Genomic DNA, 21,241 nt, shown 5'->3' with positions numbered 1-21,241 from the left:
TGCTCGCACCACGCAACATATTTTCGCCAAATACGGCGATAATGCTTCGCGGTGACTTCCTTCCTTGCCTTTATCAAGGTAGGAATGACTTCTTCTGGAATGCCTTTTCCTTTTAGGATCTGGCATTCAACGCCATGCCGTCAAACGCAGCCGCGGTAAGTCTTGAAAAAGACAAGGACCCTGCTGAAGCAGGTCCCTTCTCAGAAGTAGAGGCCACGGATCGTCCGTGACCATCTCTTGAAGTTCCGGGTACCAAGTTCTTCTTGGCCAATCCGGAGCCACTAGTCTTACTCCTCTTTGCCGTATAATCCTCAATACCTTTGGTATGAGAGGCAGAGGAGGAAACACATATACCGACTGGTACACCCAAGGTGTTACCAGCTCGTCCACAGCTATTGCCTGCGGATCTCTTGACCTGGCGCAATACCTGTCCAGTGTTTTGTTGAGGCGAGACGCCATCATGTCCACCATTGGTTTTACCCAACGGTTTAATAGCATGTGGAAAACTTCTGGATGAAGTCCCCACTCTCCCGGGTGAAGGTCGTGTCTGCTGAGGAAGTCTGCTTCCCAGTTGTCCACGCCCGGGATGAATACTGCTGACAGTGCTATCACGTGATTCTCCGCCCAGCGAAGGATCCTGGCAGCTTCTGCCATTTCCCTCCTGCTTCTTGTGCCGCCCTGTCTGTTTACATGGGCGACTGCCGTGATGTTGTCCGACTGGATCAACACCGGTCTTCCTTGAAGCAGAGGTTCCGCCTGGCTTAGAGCATTGTAGATTGCTCTTAGTTCCAGAATGCTTATGTGAAGAGACTTTTTCAGGCTCGACCACACTCCCTGGAAATTTCTTCCCTGTGTGACTGCTCCCCAGCCTCTCAGGCTGGCATCCGTGGTCACCAGGATCCAATCCTGTATGCCGAATCTGCGGCCCTCCAATAGATGAGCCTCCTGCAACCACCACAGAAGGGATACCCTTGTCCTCGGCGACAGGGTTATCCGCAGGTGCATCTGAAGATGCGACCCTGACCATTTGTCCAACAGATCCCTTTGCATGGAATCTGCCGAAAGGGATTGCTTCGTAAGAAGCTACCATTTTTTCCCAGGACTCTTGTGCATTGATGTACAGACACCTTTCCTGGTTTTAGGAGGTTCCTGACCAGGTCAGATAACTCCTTGGCTTTTTCTTCGGGAAGAAAAACCTTTTTCTGAACTGTGTCCAGAATCATCCCCAGGAACAGCAGACGAGTTGTCGGCATTAATTGGGATTTTGGAATATTCAGAATCCATCCGTGCTGCTTTAGCACCTCTTGAGATAGTGCTAAACCCATCTCTAGCTGTTCTCTGGACCTTGCCCTTATTAGGAGATCGTCCAAGTATGGGATAATTAATACGCCTTTTCTTCGAAGAAGAAATATTATCTCGGCCATTACCTTTGTAAAGACCCGAGGTGCCGTGGACAAACCAAACGGCAGCGTCTGAAACTGATAGTGACAGTTTTGTACAACGAACCTGAGGTACCCCTGGTGTGAGGGGTAATTGGAACGTGGAGATACGCATCCTTGATGTCCAAGGATACCATAAAGTCCCCTTCTTCCAGGTTCGCTATCACTGCTCTGAGTGACTCCATCTTGAACTTGAACTTCTTTATGTATAGGTTCAAGGACTTCAGATTTAGAATAGGCCTTACCGAGCCATCCGGCTTCGGTACCACAAATAGAGTGGAATAATACCCCTTCCCTTGTTGTAGAAGAGGTACCTTGACTATCACCTGCTGAGAATACAGCTTGTGAATGGCTTCCAAAACCGTCTCCCTTTCTGAGGGGGACGTTGGTAAAGCAGACTTCAGGAAACGGCGAGGTGGCTCTGTCTCTAATTTCAACCTGTACCCCTGAGATATTATCTGCAGGATCCAGGGATTTACCTGCGAGTGAGCCCACTGCGCGCTGTAATTTTTGAGACGACCGCCTACCGCCCCCGAGTCCGCTTGCGAAGCCCCAGCGTCATGCTGAGGCTTTTGTAGAAGCCGGGGAGGGCTTCTGTTCCTGGGAAGGAGCTGCCTGTTGCTGTCTCTTCCCTCGTCCTCTGCCTCGTGGCAGATATGAATAGCCCTTTGCTCTCTTATTTTTAAAGGAACGAAAGGGCTGCGGTTGAAAGGTCGGTGCCTTTTTCTGTTGGGGAGTGACTTGAGGTAGAAAGGTGGATTTCCCGGCCGTAGCCGTGGCCACCAAATCCGATAGACCGACCTCAAATAACTCCTCTACGCATCGCCTGTCCACTGTCGTGTCCATAAAGCTCTTCTGGCCGAAATGGACATAGCACTTACCCGTGATGCCAGTGTGCAGATATCTCTCTGTGCATCACGCATATAAAGAAATGCATCCTTTATTTGTTCTAACGACAGTAAAATATTGTCCCTGTCCAGGGTATCAATATTTTCGATCAGGGACTCTGACCAAACTACCCCAGCACTGCACATCCAGGCAGTCGCAATAGCTGGTCGTAGTATAACACCTGCATGTGTGTATATACCTTTTTGGATATTTTCCATCCTCCTATCTGATGGATCTTTAAGTGCGTCCGTCTCAGGAGAGGATAACGCCACTTGTTTTGATAAGCGTGTTAGCGCTTTGTCCACCCTAGGAGGTGTTTCCCAGCGCTCCCTAACCTCTGGCGGGAAAGGGTATAAAGCCAATAACTTCTTTGAAATTAGCAGTTTTTTATCGGGGCACCCCACGCTTCATCACACACGTCATTTAATTCTTCTGATTCGGTAAAAACTACTGGTAGTTTTTTCACACCCCACATAATACCCTGTTTAGTGGTACCTGTAGTATCAGCTAAATGTAACATCTCCTTTATTGCCAAAATCATATAACGTGTGGCCCTACTGGAAAATACGGTTGATTCGTCACCTTCACCACCGGAATCAGTGCCTGTGTCTGGGTCTGTGTCGACCGACTGAGGCAAGGGACGTTTTACAGCCCCTGACGGTGTTTGAGGCGCCTGGACAGACACTAATTGAGTGTCCGGCCGCCTCATGTCGGCAAACGACTGCTTAAGCGAGTTGACGTTATCCCGTAATTCCACAAATAAAGGCATCCATTCTGGTGTCGACCCCCTAGGAGGTGACATCCTCATATTTGGCAATTGCTCCGCCTCCACACCAATAACGTCCTCATACATGTCGACACACACGTACCGACACACAGCAGACACACAGGGAATGCTCTATACGAAGACAGGACCCACTAGCCCTTTGGGGAGACAGAGGGAGAGTCTGCCAGCACACACCAAAAAGCGCTATATATGACAGGGATAGCCTTATGATTAAGTGCTCCCTTATAGCTGCTTTTATTAATATATATAGCCATTTATTCTGCCCCCCCCTCTCTGTTATACCCTGTTTCTGTAGTGCAGTGCAGGGGAGAGACCTGGGAGCCTTCCTGACCAGCGGAGCTGTGACAGAAAATGGCGCCGTGTGCTGAGGAGATAGGCCCCGCCCCTTTTTCGGCGGGCTCGTCTCCCGCTATTTAGTACATTTAGGCAGGGGTAAATATCTCCATATAGCCTCTGGGGCTATATGTGAGGTATTTTTAGCCTTTTTAAAGGTTTTCATTTGCCTCCCAGGGCGCCCCCCCCCAGCGCCCTGCACCCTCAGTGACTGCCGTGTGAAGTGTGCTGAGAGGAAAATGGCGCACAGCTGCAGTGCTGTGCGCTACCTTAAGAAGACTGCAGGAGTCTTCAGCCGCCGATTCTGGACCTCTTCTTGCTTCAGCATCTGTGAGGGGGCCGGCGGCGTGGCTCCGGTGACCATCCAGGCTGTACCTGTGATCGTCCCTCTGGAGCTTCATGTCCAGTAGCCAAGAAGCCAATCCATCCTGCACGCAGGTGAGTTCACTTCTTCTCCCCTCTGTCCCTCGTTGCAGTGATCCTGTTGCCAGCAGGAATCACTGTAAAATAAAAACCTAAGCTAAACTCTCTAAGCAGCTCTTTATGAGAGCCACCTAGAATTGCACCCTTCTCGGCCGGGCACAAAAATCTAACTGGAGTCTGGAGGAGGGTCATAGGGGGAGGAGCCAGTACACACCACCTGACCTGTAAAAGCTTTACTTTTGTGCCCTGTCTCCTGCGGAGCCGCTATTCCCCATGGTCCTTTCAGGAACCCCAGCATCCACTTAGGACGATAGAGAAATTGGGATTGTTAAAGTTGGGATATAAGACAGGGTTTGGAGCAGTCTTTAGTTAGTGCAGAGGGAAAGAGACAAGTAAAGGATCCTAAGACATCAGAAGAAGGTAGCTATGCATTTAACCCTCAATAATTCTTGCAAGTGTACAGTATGTGTGTTAATTGTTTAAGTTTGTAATATTGTTTGTGTTTGTTTAATATGTACTGCAGTTAATAATAATTATAGGATTTATTATCATTGTGTTTTTCATATCTTGTATTTTGTATACCTAGAATAAAGTGTTATTGAAATAGAGCTATTATTCCATGGTTCAAACTCATTTTTTGGAATCTCTAAATCATACAAATCTGCATATATTATATAAGGCTCTGCAAAGTTGGACAATATATTTATACCCCTAAGGTATAGAGCATTGATATATCAAATGAGCCAGAAGGATACATCCCTGCATAAAGTATATTTACCATGTGCACAGATGTATTGCTTGGACAGTAATTGTTTTCAGTAGCTATATTCATACCCACATAGTCAATGAGCCAGGATTATATATCTCTGTAAAGTATAATTACACTTTACCTTGACATATCTCTTGGACAAGTAGATATATAATTCCTAAACCCAAATGAGCCAATCACATGCATATGTATAGGAATGTTCATATAATGTACATTGCTGTGTGATTGGACTAGTGCTAATCTCTGCCCCTTTAGCTATGAGCCAACCTAATTTGTAAGCCTATTATAATATATTTGCAGATGTAAGATACATAAAGCATAAATCAATATATGATATAATAAATATATATTATATAAGATTCCACACTTCAATAATAGGGGGAGGAGCCAGTGCACACCAGTTAGTCCTAAAGCTTTCTTTAGATGTGCCCAGTCTCCTGCGGAGCCGCTATTCCCCATGGTCCTTACGTACAGGGATAACCTTATATAAGTGTTTTTCCCCTTATAGCTGCTGTATTGTTAATACTGCGCCTAATTAGTGCCCCCCTCTCTTTTTTAACCCTTTCTGTAATGTAGTGACTGCAGGGGAGAGCCAGGGGAGCTTCCCTCCAACTGAGCTGTGAGGGAAAATGGCGCCAGTGTGCTGAGGAGATAGGCTCCGCCCCTTTTTCGCGGACTTTTCTCCTGCTTTTTTATGGATTCTGGCAGGGGTTAAAATTCATCCATATAGCCCTGGGGGCTATATGTGATGTATTTTCGCCAGCCAAGGTGTTTTTATTGCTGCTCAGGGCGCCCCCCCCTAGCGCCCTGCACCCTCAGTGACCGAAGTGTGAAGTGTGCTGAGGAGCAATGGCGCACAGCTGCAGTGCTGTGCGCTACCTTGGTGAAGACAGGATGTCTTCTGCCGCCGATTTTCCGGACCTCTTCTGTCTTCTGGCTCTGTAAGGGGGCCGGCGGCGCGGCTCTGGGACCCATCCATGGCTGGGCCTGTGATCGTCCCTCTGGAGCTAATGTCCAGTAGCCTAAGAAGCCCAATCCACTCTGCACGCAGGTGAGTTCGCTTCTTCTCCCCTTAGTCCCTCGATGCAGTGAGCCTGTTGCCAGCAGGTCTCACTGAAAATAAAAAACCTAAACTAAAACTTTCACTAAGAAGCTCAGGAGAGCCCCTAGTGTGCACCCTTCTCGTTCGGGCACAGAGATCTAACTGAGGCTTGGAGGAGGGTCATAGGGGGAGGAGCCAGTGCACACCAGATAGTCCTAAAGCTTTCTTTAGATGTGCCCAGTCTCCTGCGGAGCCGCTATTCCCCATGGTCCTTACGGAGTCCCCAGCATCCACTTAGGACGTTAGAGAAATGTAAATAACCCAATATAAAATGATAGCCCTGTGACTCCTAGTTTCCTAGTAGGCTGAATATTAGATCAGCACACAAAATGGCTATCTAGACTGCGTATAGGTGACCGGTGAATTTAAAGGAAAGGAACATCTCAGTTCGGTGGTGTTGACATGAAGCAGACACACAACGAAATACCAGTTTATCTTGCAAGGTCTCACAGAGGAGCCCAGTTTTCTAGGGAGGGCTGAACATGTGGCTTCAAGAGTTGAACATGCTACTTACTTGGGTCAGCTTTTCGGTTTTCATTGACTGCACACAAGACTCTTCAGGATAAAATACTTCACATTTATCTTTAACAGAAACCATTTTCTTAATTGGTTGTAATTTAACCTTTTAAAACAAAAAAGTAGAAAGCCACCTGCCATTTACTGAAGGAGAAAGAATAACACACAAAACTCTACAAACGTTCTTATTTAAATTACAGTATCAATGAAATTCCAACATATACAATTACAGTAGGATATCTTTAAAAATAAATCCACACGGGAAGGCCATGGTGTAGGTTTTACAAGACAAGAAAGTCTGGAAACTTCTATCAAAGACAACAAAAGAGAATTATTCTTTGTATTAACAGTGGAGACATGAACCATCAATGATCGGGAAAAAAAAGCTGAAGGAGAAAACGTGAAAGTCCAGTGGTGCAGTACTGGGAAATACAGATCAGGTCTAAATACATGCATGCAAAACACTGTATTAATGTATTTATTAGTAGATAATTAAAGAATGCAACAAAAAAAAAAAAAAAGTGAAACTAGCGAGCTGTTAAGGGTTTCAGATGTGATAGGCCTGTATACAGCATGCTTTAGTTACAGGAGTAAATTCATACACAGCATGCTTTAGCTATTGTGGTAAATGTACCAGCCTGTAACTTGCAGTCTCTGAGCATTCCCAGCGAGTCTGCCCAATGTTTTAAAGGGGCAATTATTTAAAAGGCAAAAAATGTACCTTATTCTGCCCCTTTTAATCAGGCAGGGTCGCCGGGAACTCTCTGACACCTGCAAGTTGTAGGCAAATACATTTACCATATAGGGGTATATGCAATTGCGGTCGAATTCCCGAAATTGTCGAATTTCGGGTCATTTTCGACCAAAAAAAAAAAAACGCCTATGCAATTCAGTGCTTTCCGACCAAAAAACGGACTTTCAAAATTCGACTTTTTGAAATTCGACTTTTTGCAAATTCGACTTTTCTGCAATGATACAAGTGCTGCAATTCGACCAAAGCATATTCAATTCAAGTTTGGAAATTCGACAGCAGTGCTTTTAGACAGCAAATTCGTCATTTTCAATCCGCCACACTTTGGAGGGTGAAAACAAATAAAAAAAATTTAAACATGTTTTTTTTTGTGTTTTTTTGGGGGGGAATAGCAGATCTATTTATATTAGAAGGGATTAGGTACTTTTTTTTTTTTTTTTTTGGAGGCACAAATATTATTTATATTTTTTTTAAAATATTATTTTTTTTTTATGCTGGAACGGTGAAATCATAAAAAAAAATGGCGTGGGGTCCCCCCTCCAAAGCATAACCAGCCTCGGGCTCTTCGAGCTGGTCCTGGTTCTAAAAATGCGGGGGAAAAATTGACAGGGGATCCCCCGTATTTTTAAAACCAGCACCGGGCTCTGCGCCTGGTGCTGGTGCCAAAAATACGGGGGACAAAAAGAGTAGGGGTCCCCCGTATTTTTAACACCAGCATCGGGCTCCACTAGCTGGACAGATAATGCCACAGCCGGGGGTCACTTTTATGCCGTGCCCTGCGGCCGTGGCATTAAATATCCAACTAGTCACCCCTGGCCGGGGTACCCTGGGGGAGTGGGGACCCCTTCAATCAAGGGGTCCCCCCCCCAGCCACCCAAGGGCCAGGGGTGAAGCCCGAGGCTGTCCCCCCCCCATCCAATGGGCTGCGGATGGGGGGGCTGATAGCCTTTTGTGATAATAAAAAGATATTGTTTTTTCCAGTAGTACTACAAGTCCCAGCAAGCCTCCCCCGCAAGCTGGTACTTGGAGAACCACAAGTACCAGCATGCGGGAGAAAAACGGGCCCGCTGGTACCTGTAGTACTACTGGGAAAAAAATACCCAAATAAAAACAGGACACACACACCGTCGACAGTAAAACTTTATTTCATACGTCGACATACACATACTTACCTATGTTCACACGCCGACATCGGTCCTCTTCTCCATGTAGAATCCACGGATACCTGAAAAGAAAAGATCAATATACTCACCCCAGCCATGGTCCAGAGATAAATCCACGTACTTGGCAAAAAAACAAAGCGAACACCCGCTCCATGCCGGACTGAAAGGGGTCCCATGCTGACACATGGGACACCTTTCCACGAATGAGACCTGTCAGTGACAGCTGTCACAGAAAGGTCTCTAAGCCAATCAGGAAGCGCAACTTCGTTGCGCTCACCTGATTGGCTGTGCGCTGTCTGTACTGTGACAGCACATCGCAAAGCCGCTCCATTACTTTCAATGGTGGGAACTTAGCGGCTAGCGGTAAGGTCACCCGCCGGTCAGCGGCTGACCGGCGGGTGACCCCACCGCTACCCGCAAAGTTCCCACCATTGAAAGTAATGGAGCGGCTTTGCGATGTGCTGTCACAGTACAGACAGCGCACAGCCAATCAGGTGAGCGCCACGGAAGTAGCGCTTCCTGATTGGCTGAAGGGACGTCAGTGACAGGAGTCACGTGATGTCCCGGCATTCGGTAGAATGGGGTCTGATGTGAAAGCATTGGACCCCTTTCTAGTCCGGTATGGAGCGGGTATTTGCGTGTTCTTTTTTTTTTACAAGTACGTGGATTTATCTCTCTGGACGTGGATTTACCTCTGGACGCTGGAAGGTGAGTATCATTTTTTCACAGGTACCCTCGGATCGTCGGAGACCGTGGCAGTCGGCGTGTCAACATAGGTAAGTATGTGTGTGTCGGTAGTGTGTAATAAAGTTTTACTGTCACGGTGTGTGTGTCCTGTTTTTTTTGGGGTATTTTTTTCCCAGTAGTACTACAGGTACCAGCGGGCCCGTTTTTCTCCCGCATGCTGGTACTTGTGGTTCTCCAAGTACCAGCTTGCGGGGGAGGCTTGCTGGGACTTGTAGTACTACTGGGAAAAACAATATCTTTTTATTATCACAAAAGGCTATCAGCCCCCCCATCCGCAGCCCATTGGATGGGGGGGGGGGGACAGCCTCGGGCTTCACCCCTGGCCCTTGGGTGGCTGGGGGGGGGGACCCCTTGATTGAAGGGGTCCCCACTCCCCCAGGGTACCCCGGCCAGGGGTGACTAGTTGGATATTTAATGCCACGGCCGCAGGGCACGGCATAAAAGTGACCCCCGGCTGTGGCATTATCTGTCCAGCTAGTGGAGCCCGGTGCTGGTTTTAAAAATACGGGGGACCCCTACTCTTTTTGTCCCCCGTATTTTTGGCACCAGCACCAGGCGCAGAGCCCGGTGCTGGTTTTAAAAATACGGGGGATCCCCTGTCAATTTTTTCCCCGCATTTTTAGAACCAGGACCAGCTCGATGAGCCCGAGGCTGGTTATGCTTTGGAGGGGGGACCCCACGCCATTTTTTTTCCGGGTTTTTCACGATTTTTACCGTTTTTTAAAATCACGGCAAAATCCGCCAAATCGGCCGATTTTCGCCCGCGACTCTGGCGAATCCGTTTTTCATTGAATATGGTGAATTCCGGAAGCCACCTTCCGGGATTCACCTGTCGAATTGAGTCGAATTAAAAAACACGGCGAAAATTGCCGCGAATTCGACCGCAATTGCATATACCCCATAGCCTTGTTCACTCCTTTACACAAAGGAAGCCATGCACATAGGTCTACTAAATGCAGGAAGATCCAGGTCGCAAACATAATGATATTGGATAAATTGATCTTATTCACATAAGAGGTCTCATAGTGTAAAGTAAACTATATGGTTACATACTTTCAGCATATTCCAACTTCATTTGTACTATGTAATCGCACCTGAAACCGTGTCCTTTTGTTACTACCCTCAGTATTGCCTGCTGTCTACACTATTAAGTTGATGATAAAAACAACATCAGATAAATTCACATATTTTTCCACATAAAATGTCAAATTAAATGCAATGTATCTGACCTCCAGTGTCCACGTCCAAGTCATATTAGGGCACAGGCAATTTTAAAAAATGTGACAGCCAGCAGTTTTGTCATGTAAAATGTGTAAGCCACAAGAAAATAAAAAAGGAGGAGGGGAACTAGTATTTGCGTTTGAAGATATTAGCTATGGGTAATGGACAAGCTACTCGGGTGACATATCTATTAACTGGACAACTCCAAAATGATCAAGCTGACATCCTCACTTTGAAGGCTAGGATTTACTAACAAATGGCTAGGTATAATAGATCAAGTCATGTACACACAGTGCTTCATTACCATGGCTCACGTCTCTTCAGTTTCATTCAGCTACATTTCTGAAGAGATCAGAGGAATATGGATGTGAATGTTTAGGACTACACAATTCCTCATTTATGAGGCATACTGGATGTGCGATCATGTGCAGCACACTTAATTAGGATGTGACCCAGGGAAAATCCAGTGATGACTACTCTGCACTGTGGCGTGTCTTGTACCACCCAGAGGCATGTCTTGTACTATTTTCATGTAGTCATTCCCTCTACTCATCATCATGTCCACCCAATCTCACTACAAATGTCAACCCAATCTCCCCCATCAAACTCCCCAACTCCTTCACCTCGCCTACGTATGACCATATTAGGAATGGAGAGAAGGGCAGGCTGCAGCTATATATTGTGAAACACAGAGTGACTCACTCCCTGACATAGTGGGTCAATCCGACCCGATCGCACGCTGCACTTCCAAGCAGCCGTGCGATCGGGTCGGAACTGCGCATGCGCGGTGGCCGCATTGCGCAGGCGCGTCGTTGTCCGGCAACAGCCATCGCCGGGCAGAGACGACGCGAATGAAGAAAGCGGTCGCAGCGGCGACAGCAAGGAGATTGACAGGAGGAAGGTGGAACCGGGCAGCAACTCACCATTTTCGGGGAGTGGCGAGTCCAACGCAGGCGTGTCCAGGTGGATGTCTGACGTCAATTCCGGGACCTGCAACGCTAGATCGATCGCACAGGGTAAGTAACTCTTACCCTGGTCTTCTTTTACACAAAACTTTTTTTGCATAGCAGGTCTGCACAAGCGTTCGCAGCCCTGCTATGCAGAAATACACTCCAGCCCCCCCCCCCCCCCCCCTCCCCATAGGCGGTGTCTAGTTGATCGCACTGGCAGCAAAAAGTTGCTATGTGCGATCAACTCGGAATGACCCCCATAGTCATCTCATCAGAATGTTGGTGGCAGAGTCTAACATTAGGGTGTGCCTGGACACACCCTGGACCTCATGTGTGCAATACAAATGGCTTTTGGTTTTGAACACTGTTTAGAATAGTTGGTTCATCCAGTGCACACTTACCACCTAGACATATATCTAGGCTTGCACTGAAAGGGAAAATATCTAAAAAGAAATATAGAAGTATAAAATGTCAACGCCCAACCTCCTACTACTGTAGAGACACCCACTTCATAAAATGTATTGTTTCAGTAATTCACATAAAATACTGCTAGGTTTAGCATTATTCATAGTTTATGTTAATTATGAGTGAGGGGATATCTCAATTGTCTTCATCACATTTTACATATGCGTTTGAAGGTTTATTACTTTTACAATGCTGCACAAAATATGTGTAGAAATGCCCTTCTCTCCTACAGTGAATGAAACTGTAAGGTGCATGACAAGATCCACTAAAAAAAGAAAAAATTATACAATCAAACCAGCTCTATAATAATCTTATATAAATAAAGAAAACAAAAAGAAAATGATTAGCATAGCCCTCGTCTTTAGATCAATAAAATATGGTGATCCGAGGTGAAAACATATCCTTCCCCAGATCATAATTCACTGAGACTGAGGAAGTCTAAATGGCACTATTAATGCCAAGAGAAAATGTACTGGGTGACACTGTAATAGTTTCAAATCCTGAGGACAATGCTATGTGTCAAAGGGGTGGTGTTCAGTTTGCCGGCTGTCGGGATCCCAGCGCACAGTATACCGGCACCGGAATCCCGACACCCAGCATACCGACACCTTTTCTCCCTCTTGGAGGTCCACGACCCCCCTGGAGAAAAAACAGATAGCATGGCGCGCGCCACCGTGCCCACAGCGTGGCGCGTGCAACGAGTCCGCAAGGGGCTCATTTGTGCTCGCCCAGCTGTCGGCATGCCGGTGGTCGGGATTCCGGCACTGGTATGCTGGCCGCCCGGCCACCGGCATACCATACTACACCCGTGTCAAAGCATGCTGGAGCCTGGCATTCACTGACTGGGTCCAGCGGCGCTTGTCTTGTGGGTCTGCAGGGGGTCCGCCACAGGTAGGAGGTCACCGGCGGTCGCTGCAATGAATGTCTCTGGCTAGCTACACCCCCTCAGATGCCTGTATGCACCTTCTAGAAGATAATAGCTAGAATCTGATTGGTTGCTATGGGCAACAACTCCACTTCTAAAAACCCACACACTTAAATAAACCCCTCCATGTACTAGATATTGTAACATCAGAAAAGATTATAAAAGGGTCGAACTAAATCAATGACAGCGGTTACTAAAAGCAGTGCTTTATATTAAAATCACTTGTGTGAAATCTCTTATAGTGTATATGGTAACTTTCAGTGTATTCCAACCTGATTTATACTATGTAATCACAGCTGAAACGGTGTACGTGTCACTAACCTCAGTACTGCCTGCTGTCTACACTATTAAGCTGATGATTAGAATGATGCACACATGTGGTAGCACACTGAAGGGGACCAGAAGAGGCAGCACAACAAATCCTAAAGCTGGGCACACACTATACAATTATCCTGCAAATCACCTGCCAGATCTGGCTGGCATGAAAATCTGGTAATGGATGATGGCAAATGACAAATTGCTCCCAAACCCTGGAAAACGGACACAAAAAAAATGGTCGTTCATACAAATTGGTTAAATCCGTGATTTAACCAATTTTGTTATTTTCCAGTGTCTGGGAGTAAAATTACCAGCTTTAGTTAAACAATGAATATATCTGAGCATGAACACAGCATAAAACTTTCAGTTTAAAAAGTAATGCAAATATTTATTCATGATCATTCTATTTCAATAACTTGCTAGTATGTGAGAAGAAGCTCACAGCATGCTTTTAAAGTATCCTCTTCTGACACTAGAACATCTTGTACAAAACATATACACCAACTTGATGTGAAGCTAGCTATGAATAATTAGCTCTCCACATTTAGATAAACAGAACTTTGAATCTGACTGCACGGTTCATTTTTTTGAATTGACAGAAACAAATGAGTTTTACTGGATTATTCCACTGTTCTAAGAGCATAACAAGCGCAGTGTGCATCAGTAGGTAGAAACGTGTGGACCTTGTATTAAGGTGCATACACAATGACCGATATATATCGGGCGTTCTATTGAACGGACGATATGACGCAGGTCTGTCGGCCAGTGTGTATGAGTGATAAGTCTGTGAACGCCGTCATTCACAGACATATTACGTCGGCCCTGCACCATAGCAGACTGCCAATATATCGAACGATATATTGGCGCATTGTGTTTGTGTACGGGTGGTCAGCCGGCCACCCGTACACTTGCTGCAGACGCCGGCGGTGATTAACCGCACAACTGGACGGGCGCATTTAAATGCCCACCCACAGTTCGTGACGTCAGTCCCGACGGTATGGGCAGTGTGTATGCTCAACACACAGCCGGGTCCGTCTGTAGATATATATCTGCAGATATACAGTATTTACAAGTGTGTACCCAGCATAAGTTATTCTAACAATACATAATGTCAGCTCTTAAAGAAAGGACTGTGACTGGGCTTACAGAGTAGACAGTGGCTGTCAAAAATATTAGATGTAGGGAAATACTACTTTTAGGTTTGAGGACAAACTGTAAGTCACCAGGGAATAAAGGCACCCAATGTGGCTAGGCATTACATACATGCATCTAGAATATATACATTTCTATCCAGTGCTCGATGTGGGGCGGTATGCACCGGTATGGCATCCGCCACTTCTGCACAGACTCAGGGCTGTCTCTTTTTCCCCTGCCGCAACCGTGCTGGAAGCCTCTTTCCGCTAGCACAATAGCTCCTCCTCCCCACCAAGGCCAACCGCGGGCGATAGCTTAACCAATAGCCCCCCCCCCCGTAGGGCACACCTTCCGCCAGCACCCGCACGGCCGTTCACCACCACCAGTGGCGTAACTACCACTGCTGCACTAGAGTGCTCCTGCTCCTCTATCTGCATGTGCGACAGAGCGCAGGGAGCAGGAAGAGCTGGTGCAGTACAGGCAGCCTTGGCGGCCGGGCGCCTTGCTGCAGATCCCCCGCGTCCCCCCCTCTCCCCCTCCCAGGCCGGGATGCGCCACTCAGTGACATCACTGTGGGCGTGTTGAGGCATCATCGGCCCGACAGCAGTAGAAGCTTGTACGGAGGAGGAGGCTGAGCCTGCACTTCAGCAAGCAGGATTCCTTTCTCTCCTCTGCTGCAACTGAGCTCCTCAATGCCGGGCGTGACGTCATCATGCCCGACCAGGGGACATCTTCACAGTGTTCAACAATGGCCATGGGGAGCTGCAGCCGCGGGAGAGCCGCCGGGTAAGGAAGAGTCACTATCCGAACCATCGCTGCCCTGCCCTACAAAAAAAAAGGTCAGACACCAGGGACCACCCGACATACCTGGCCTCATCCCAGCCAGGGAACCCATCTCCCTCATGTTACACCCTATTCCTCTCTGTTGTAGGACGGCAAGTCCCAGCAGTATATATGGAACACGTTGGGCTTGTAGTTCCACAGCAGCACATACTAAAAACTAACATCACAGCCTGGATCCTGGCTGTCACCTGGAGGTTCTACCTACGTAACACCCCCTACCCAGGAGCAACCCTATAATTACGCATGTTACGTAGCTGAGCAGGGCACCGCACATAGAGAGCGCTCAAGTTGCGACATGCAAGTCAGATCAGCCGGCAGCCTGTGTCACTCTGTAAACACTGCCAGCCTGCTCATTCATTACCGCTGCTAGGCGGATGCGGGTACTCCCAGTGCATTTGCATGTGAAGAGCGATGCAGCATCATGCCGCACATTACAACAAGCACAAACTATTCTCAGGCCGGACAAAACCACAGCGTTGATGAGACATGTTTGAGCAGGGACGGAGCGGGAATCCATGCATCAGCACCTGTCAGCGCTGCACCCACCACTCCAAGCCAGGAGTCGGATCCACAGGAGCGCACACCACCACCACCACAGGGTAGGGTCATATAGGGACTTATTACAACCCCCGTGCGTGCCTCTCGCCTGCTCTCACCCTATCACTTCAGCCCGTGTGCCTCTCACCTGCTCTCTCCCTAGCTCTCCCCCCATGTGCCACACCTGCTCTCTCCCTAGCTCTCCCCCGTGTGCCTCTCACCTGCTCTCTCCCTAGCTCTCCTCCTCTCCATGTGCCTCTCACCTGCTCTCTCCCTAGCTCTCTCCGTGTGCCTCTCACCTGCTCTCTCCCTAGCTCTCCCCCGTGTGCCTCTCATCTGCTGTCTTCCTAGCTCTCCCCCGTGTGCCTCTCACCTGCTCTCTCACAATCTACTCTGCCAGACCACTCCCCCTCTGCTTTTCTGACTCCAAACCACCCCTCGTTCCTGCGGAGTGCTGAGGGGCCCTTTCAAAATTTTGCTATGGGGCCCACAAAGGTCTAGTTACGCCTCTGACCACTACCACTAGCCCTCATTCGATCTTTGCCATCTGGCCACCCCAATTTGTTTGTGTAGGGCTGTCCCCCGGGGATGCTGGCTTCACAGCCAGCCGCGGGACCGCAAGTAAAGCAGGTCCCGGCAACCTCTGCCGCTAGTGCAGATCAGCGACAGAGGGGACACCTGGACATATTGTTGGAAGTGCAAGGGAAGGAGAACAAGGCCGCAATGAACCGGAGCTCCCCGCTGGTAAGATAGAGAGGACTGCAGCCAGTTCGGCTGGAGTATGGGGAGGCGAGTCGGGTCCAGAGCGCCTGCCCCGCAAGCAGTCACTTTTTCCAGCACAGGAGGACCAGCTGAGTAGTCACTACAGTGGAGTAAACAAGCTCAAACCTTATGTTCCTCTGTCCCTATCCCTGCTGTCACGCTCTCTGAATTTCGTCTCATTCCGTGTGCTATAATGTGAATTTCGGCTCATACCATGTGGCATAATGTGAATTTTGCCTCATACTGTGTGGTATAATGTGAATTCCGGCTCATACCATGTGGCATAATGTGAATTTTGGCTCATACCATGTGGCATAATGTGAATTTGAGTTCATACTGTGTGCTATAATGTGAATTTCGGCTCATACCGTGTGGCATAATGTGAAAGGGGCACCAGTACTAGATAGTATAAGGGGTACTACTATTGTGATGCATAATGTGTATAAGGGTTATATGGTGTGGAAAACTACACTGAAGGATATGCCCCTTTTGAGTGGCCACACTCCCCTTTTCCGGAGCATCTTTACCGTCTTCACTTTTTCATACCTCCACTGCAAAATTTCCACTTCGACCACTGTTTCTATCTATATACTTTACACATTTTGCAGTCTCCTCTCCGGGAGATGCCCAGATAGAAGACGCTGCTTGCCAATTTATAATCAGCCTGTTTCTTATTGGCTGTTGCAGAATGTTTACAGCAATTGACTGTTCGAGTGTCCATGGTTAATTGAGATTGATGTTATGGCCATTCCTGTGCTAGAGAATACTAGGCTTGGACTTTAGTTCTTCTTTAACGCCTGCCTATTCCCCAAGTAGGTGGCTTGCCATTCTGCCTATCATCAACAAAGTTACAAATACACTGGCTTGATAATAAGAATTTACTCACCGGTAATTCTATTTCTCGTAGTCCGTAGTGGATGCTGGGACTCCGTAAGGACCATGGGGAATAGCGGCTCCGCAGGAGACTGGGCACAACTAAAAGAAAGCTTTAGACTACTGGTGTGCACTGGCTCCTCCCACTATGACCCTCCTCCAGACTTCAGTTAGGATACTGTGCCCGGAAGAGCTGACACAATAAGGAAGGATTTTGAATCCCGGGTAAGACTCATACCAGCCACACCAATCACACCGTATAACTCGTGATACAATACCCAGTTAACAGTATGAGAACAATTGAGCCTCTCAACAGATGGCTCAACAATAACCCTTTAGTTAAACAATAACTATATACAAGTATTGCAGACAATCCGCACTTGGGATGGGCGCCCAGCATCCACTACGGACTACGAGAAATAGAATTACCGGTGAGTAAATTCTTATTTTCTCTGACGTCCTAAGTGGATGCTGGGACTCCGTAAGGACCATGGGGATTATACCAAAGCTCCCAAACGGGCGGGAGAGTGCGGATGACTCTGCAGCACCGAATGGGCAAACGCTAGGTCCTCCTCAGCCAGGGTGTCAAACTTGTAGAATTTAGCAAACGTGTTTGACCCCGACCAAGTAGCTGCTCGGCAAAGTTGTAGAGCCGAGACCCCTCGGGCAGCCGCCCAAGAAGAGCCCACCTTCCTCGTGGAATGGGCTTTCACTGATTTAGGATGCGGCAGTCCAGCCGCAGAATGTGCAAGCTGAATCGTACTACAGATCCAGCGAGCAATAGTCTACTTTGAAGCAGGTGCACCCAACTTGTTGGGCGCATACAGGATAAAGAGCGAGTCAGTCTTTCTGACTCCAGCTGTCCTGGAAACATACATTTTCAGGGCCCTGACTACGTCCAACAACTTGGAAGCCTCCAAGTCTTTAGTAGCCGCAGGCACCACGATAGGTTGGTTCAGGTGAAAGGCTGATACCACCTTAGGGAGAAATTGGGGACGAGTCCTCAATTCTGCCCTATCCATATGGAAAATCAGATAAGGGCTTTTACATGACAAAGCCGCCAATTCTGATATACGCCTGGCAGAAGCCAGGGCCAACAGCATGACCACTTTCCACGTGAGATATTTCAATTCCACGGTTTTTAGTGGCTCAAACCAATGTGACTTTAGGAAATCCAACACCACATTGAGATCCCAAGGTGCCACTGGAGGCACAAAAGGGGGCTGAATATGCAGCACTCCCTTAACAAAAGTTTGAACTTCAGGCAGCGAAGCCAGTTCTCTCTGGAAGAAAATCGATAGAGCCGAAATCTGGACCTTAATGGAACCCAATTTTAGGCCCATAGTCACCCCTGACTGTAGGAAGTGTAAGAAACGGCCCAGCTGAAATTCCTCCGTTGGGGCCTTCCTGGCCTCACACCACGCAACATATTTTCGCCATATGCGGTGATAATGGTTTGCGGTTACTTCTTTCCTAGCTTTAATCAGCGTAGGAATGACTTCTTCCGGAATGCCCTTTTCCTTCAGGATCCGGTGTTCAACCGCCATGCCGTCAAACGCAGCCGCGGTAAGTCTTGGAACAGACAGGGCCCCTGCTGCAACAGGTCCTGTCTGAGCGGCAGAGGCCATGGGTCCTCTGAGATCATTTCTTGAAGTTCCGGGTACCAAGCTCTTCTTGGCCAATCCGGAACAATGAGTATAGTTCTTACTCCTCTTCTCCTTATTATCCTCAGTACCTTTGGTATGAGAGGGAGAGGAGGGAACACATAAACCGACCGGTACACCCACGGTGTCACTAGAGCGTCCACAGCTATCGCCTGAGGGTCTCTTGACCTGGCGCAATATCTTTCTAGCTTTTTGTTTAGGCGGGACGCCATCATGTCCACCTGTGGCCTTTCCCAACGGTTTACAATCAGTTGGAAGACTTCTGGATGAAGTCCCCACTCTCCCGGGTGGAGGTCGTGCCTGCTGAGGAAGTCTGCTTCCCAGTTGTCCACTCCCGGAATGAACACTGCTGACAGTGCTAACACGTGATTTTCCGCCCATCGGAGAATCCTTGTGGCTTCTGCCATCGCCGTCCTGCTTCTCGTGCCGCCCTGTCGGTTTACATGGGCGACCGCCGTGATGTTGTCTGACTGGATCAGTACCGGCTGGTTTTGAAGCTGGGGTTTTGCCTGACTTAGGGCATTGTAAATGGCCCTCAGTTCCAGAATATTTATGTGCAGGGAAGTTTCCTGACTTGACCATAGTCCCTGGAAGTTTCTTCCCTGTGTGACTGCCCCCCAGCCGCGAAGGCTGGCATCCGTTGTCACCAGGACCCAGTCCTGTATGCCGAATCTGCGGCCCTCTTGAAGATGAGCACTCTGCAGCCACCACAGCAGAGACACCCTGGTCCTTGGAGACAGGGTTATCAGCCGATGCATCTGAAGATGCGATCCGGACCACTTGTCCAACAGGTCCCACTGAAAGGTTCTTGCATGGAACCTGCCGAATGGAATTGCTTCGTAGGAAGCTACCATCTTTCCCAGGATCCGCGTGCAGTGATGCACCGACACCTGTTTTGGTTTTAGGAGGCCTCTGACTAGAGATGACAGCTCCTTGGCCTTCTCCTCCGGGAGAAACACTTTTTTTTTTGTTCTGTGCCCAGAACCATCCACAGGAATAGTAGACGTGTCGTAGGGATCAGCTGCGACTTTGGAATATTTAGAATCCAGCCGTGCTGTTATAGCACCTCCCGAGATAGTGCTACCCCGACCAACAACTGCTCCCTGGACCTCGCCTTTATCAGGAGATCGTCCAAGTACGGGATAATTAAAACTCCCTTCTTTCGAAGGAGTATCATCATTGCGGCCATTACCTTGGTAAAGACCCTCGGAGCCGTGGATAGACCGAACGGCAACGTCTGGAATTGGTAATGACAATCCTGTACCACAAATCTGAGGTACTCCTGGTGAGGATGGTAAATGGGGACATGCAGGTAAGCATCCTTGATGTCCAGTGATACCATGTAATCCCCCTCGTCCAGGCTTGCAATAACCGCCCTGAGCGATTCCATCTTGAACTTGAATTTTTTTATATACGTGTTCAAGGATTTCAAATTTAAAATGGGTCTCACCGAACCGTCCGGTTTCGGTACCACAAACATTGTGGAATAGTAACCCCGTCCTTGTTGAAGTAGGGGCACCTTTACTATCACCTGTTGTGAATACAGCTTGTGAATTGCCTGTAACACTGCCTCCCTGCCTGAGGGAGTGGTTGGTAAGGCAGATTTGAGGAAACGGCGGGGGGGAGACGTCTCGAATTCCAGCCTGTACCCCTGAGATACTACTTGAAAGATCCAGGGATCCACCCGTGAGCAAGCCCACTGATTGCTGAAAAATTTGAGACGGGCCCCCACCGTACCTGGCTCCGCCTGTGGAGCCCCAGCGTCATGCTGTGGACTTAGAGGAAGCGGGGGAGGACTTTTGCTCCTGGGAACTGGCTGCATGCTGCAGCTTTTTCCCTCTACCTCTGCCTCTGGGCAGAAAGGACGCGCCCTTAACCCGCCTGCCCCTATTGGGCCGAAAGGACTGTACCTGATAATACGGTGCTTTCTTTGGCTGTGAGGGAACCTGGGGTAAAAATGTAGACTTCCCAGCTGTTGCTGTGGAAACGAGGTCCGAGAGACCATCCCCGAACAACTCCTCACCCTTATAAGGCAGAACTTCCATGTGCCTTTTAGAATCTGCATCTCCTGTCCACTGCCGAGTCCATAATCCTCTCCTAGCAGAAATGGACATTGCACTTATTTTAGATGCCAGCCGGCAAATATCCCTCTGTGCATCCCTCATGTATAACAGTGCGTCTTTAATATGCTCTACGGTTAGCAATAGAGTGTCCCTGTCTAGGGTATCAATATTTTCCGACAGGGAATCTGACCACGCAGCTGCAGCACTGCACATCCATGCTGACGCAATAGCTGGTCTCAGTATAACACCTGTGTGTGTATATATAGACTTCAGGATAGCCTCCTGCTTTCTATCAGCAGATTCCTTCAGGGCGGCCGTATCCGGAGACGGTAGTGCCACCTTCTTTGACAAGCGTGTGAGCGCTTTATCCACCCTAGGGGATGTTTCCCAACGTGACCTATCCTCTGGCGGGAAAGGGTACGCCATTAGTAACCTCTTAGAAATTACCAGTTTCTTATCAGGGGAAGCCCACGCTTCTTCACACACTTCATTTAACTCCTCAGATGGAGGAAAAGCTACTGGTAGTTTTTTCTCTCCAAACATAATACCCTTTTTTGTGGTACCGGGG

General features: G+C 48.2%; 1 protein-coding gene across 5 annotated transcripts in view; it reads right to left on the bottom strand.

Moving 5' to 3' along the window:
* CEP44 (centrosomal protein 44) overlaps window positions 1-21,241 on the bottom strand; it is a 214,529-nt gene that overhangs the window by 37,591 nt on the left and 155,697 nt on the right. For 4 of the 5 annotated variants that reach the window (XM_063920646.1, XM_063920645.1, XM_063920648.1 and 1 more), the window contains one exon: window positions 6,256-6,363. The exons of the other annotated variant lie outside the window; for it this stretch is intronic. In XM_063920646.1, coding sequence (XP_063776716.1) covers window positions 6,256-6,363 — 108 coding nt within the window. The remainder of the gene's footprint in view (window positions 1-6,255; window positions 6,364-21,241) is intronic. 5 annotated transcript variants of the gene reach the window in all.

Source organism: Pseudophryne corroboree, chromosome 1, assembly GCF_028390025.1.
Source record: "Pseudophryne corroboree isolate aPseCor3 chromosome 1, aPseCor3.hap2, whole genome shotgun sequence".
Classification (NCBI taxonomy): domain Eukaryota; kingdom Metazoa; phylum Chordata; class Amphibia; order Anura; family Myobatrachidae; genus Pseudophryne; species Pseudophryne corroboree.
This window is presented reverse-complemented; position numbering and strand designations above follow the sequence as displayed.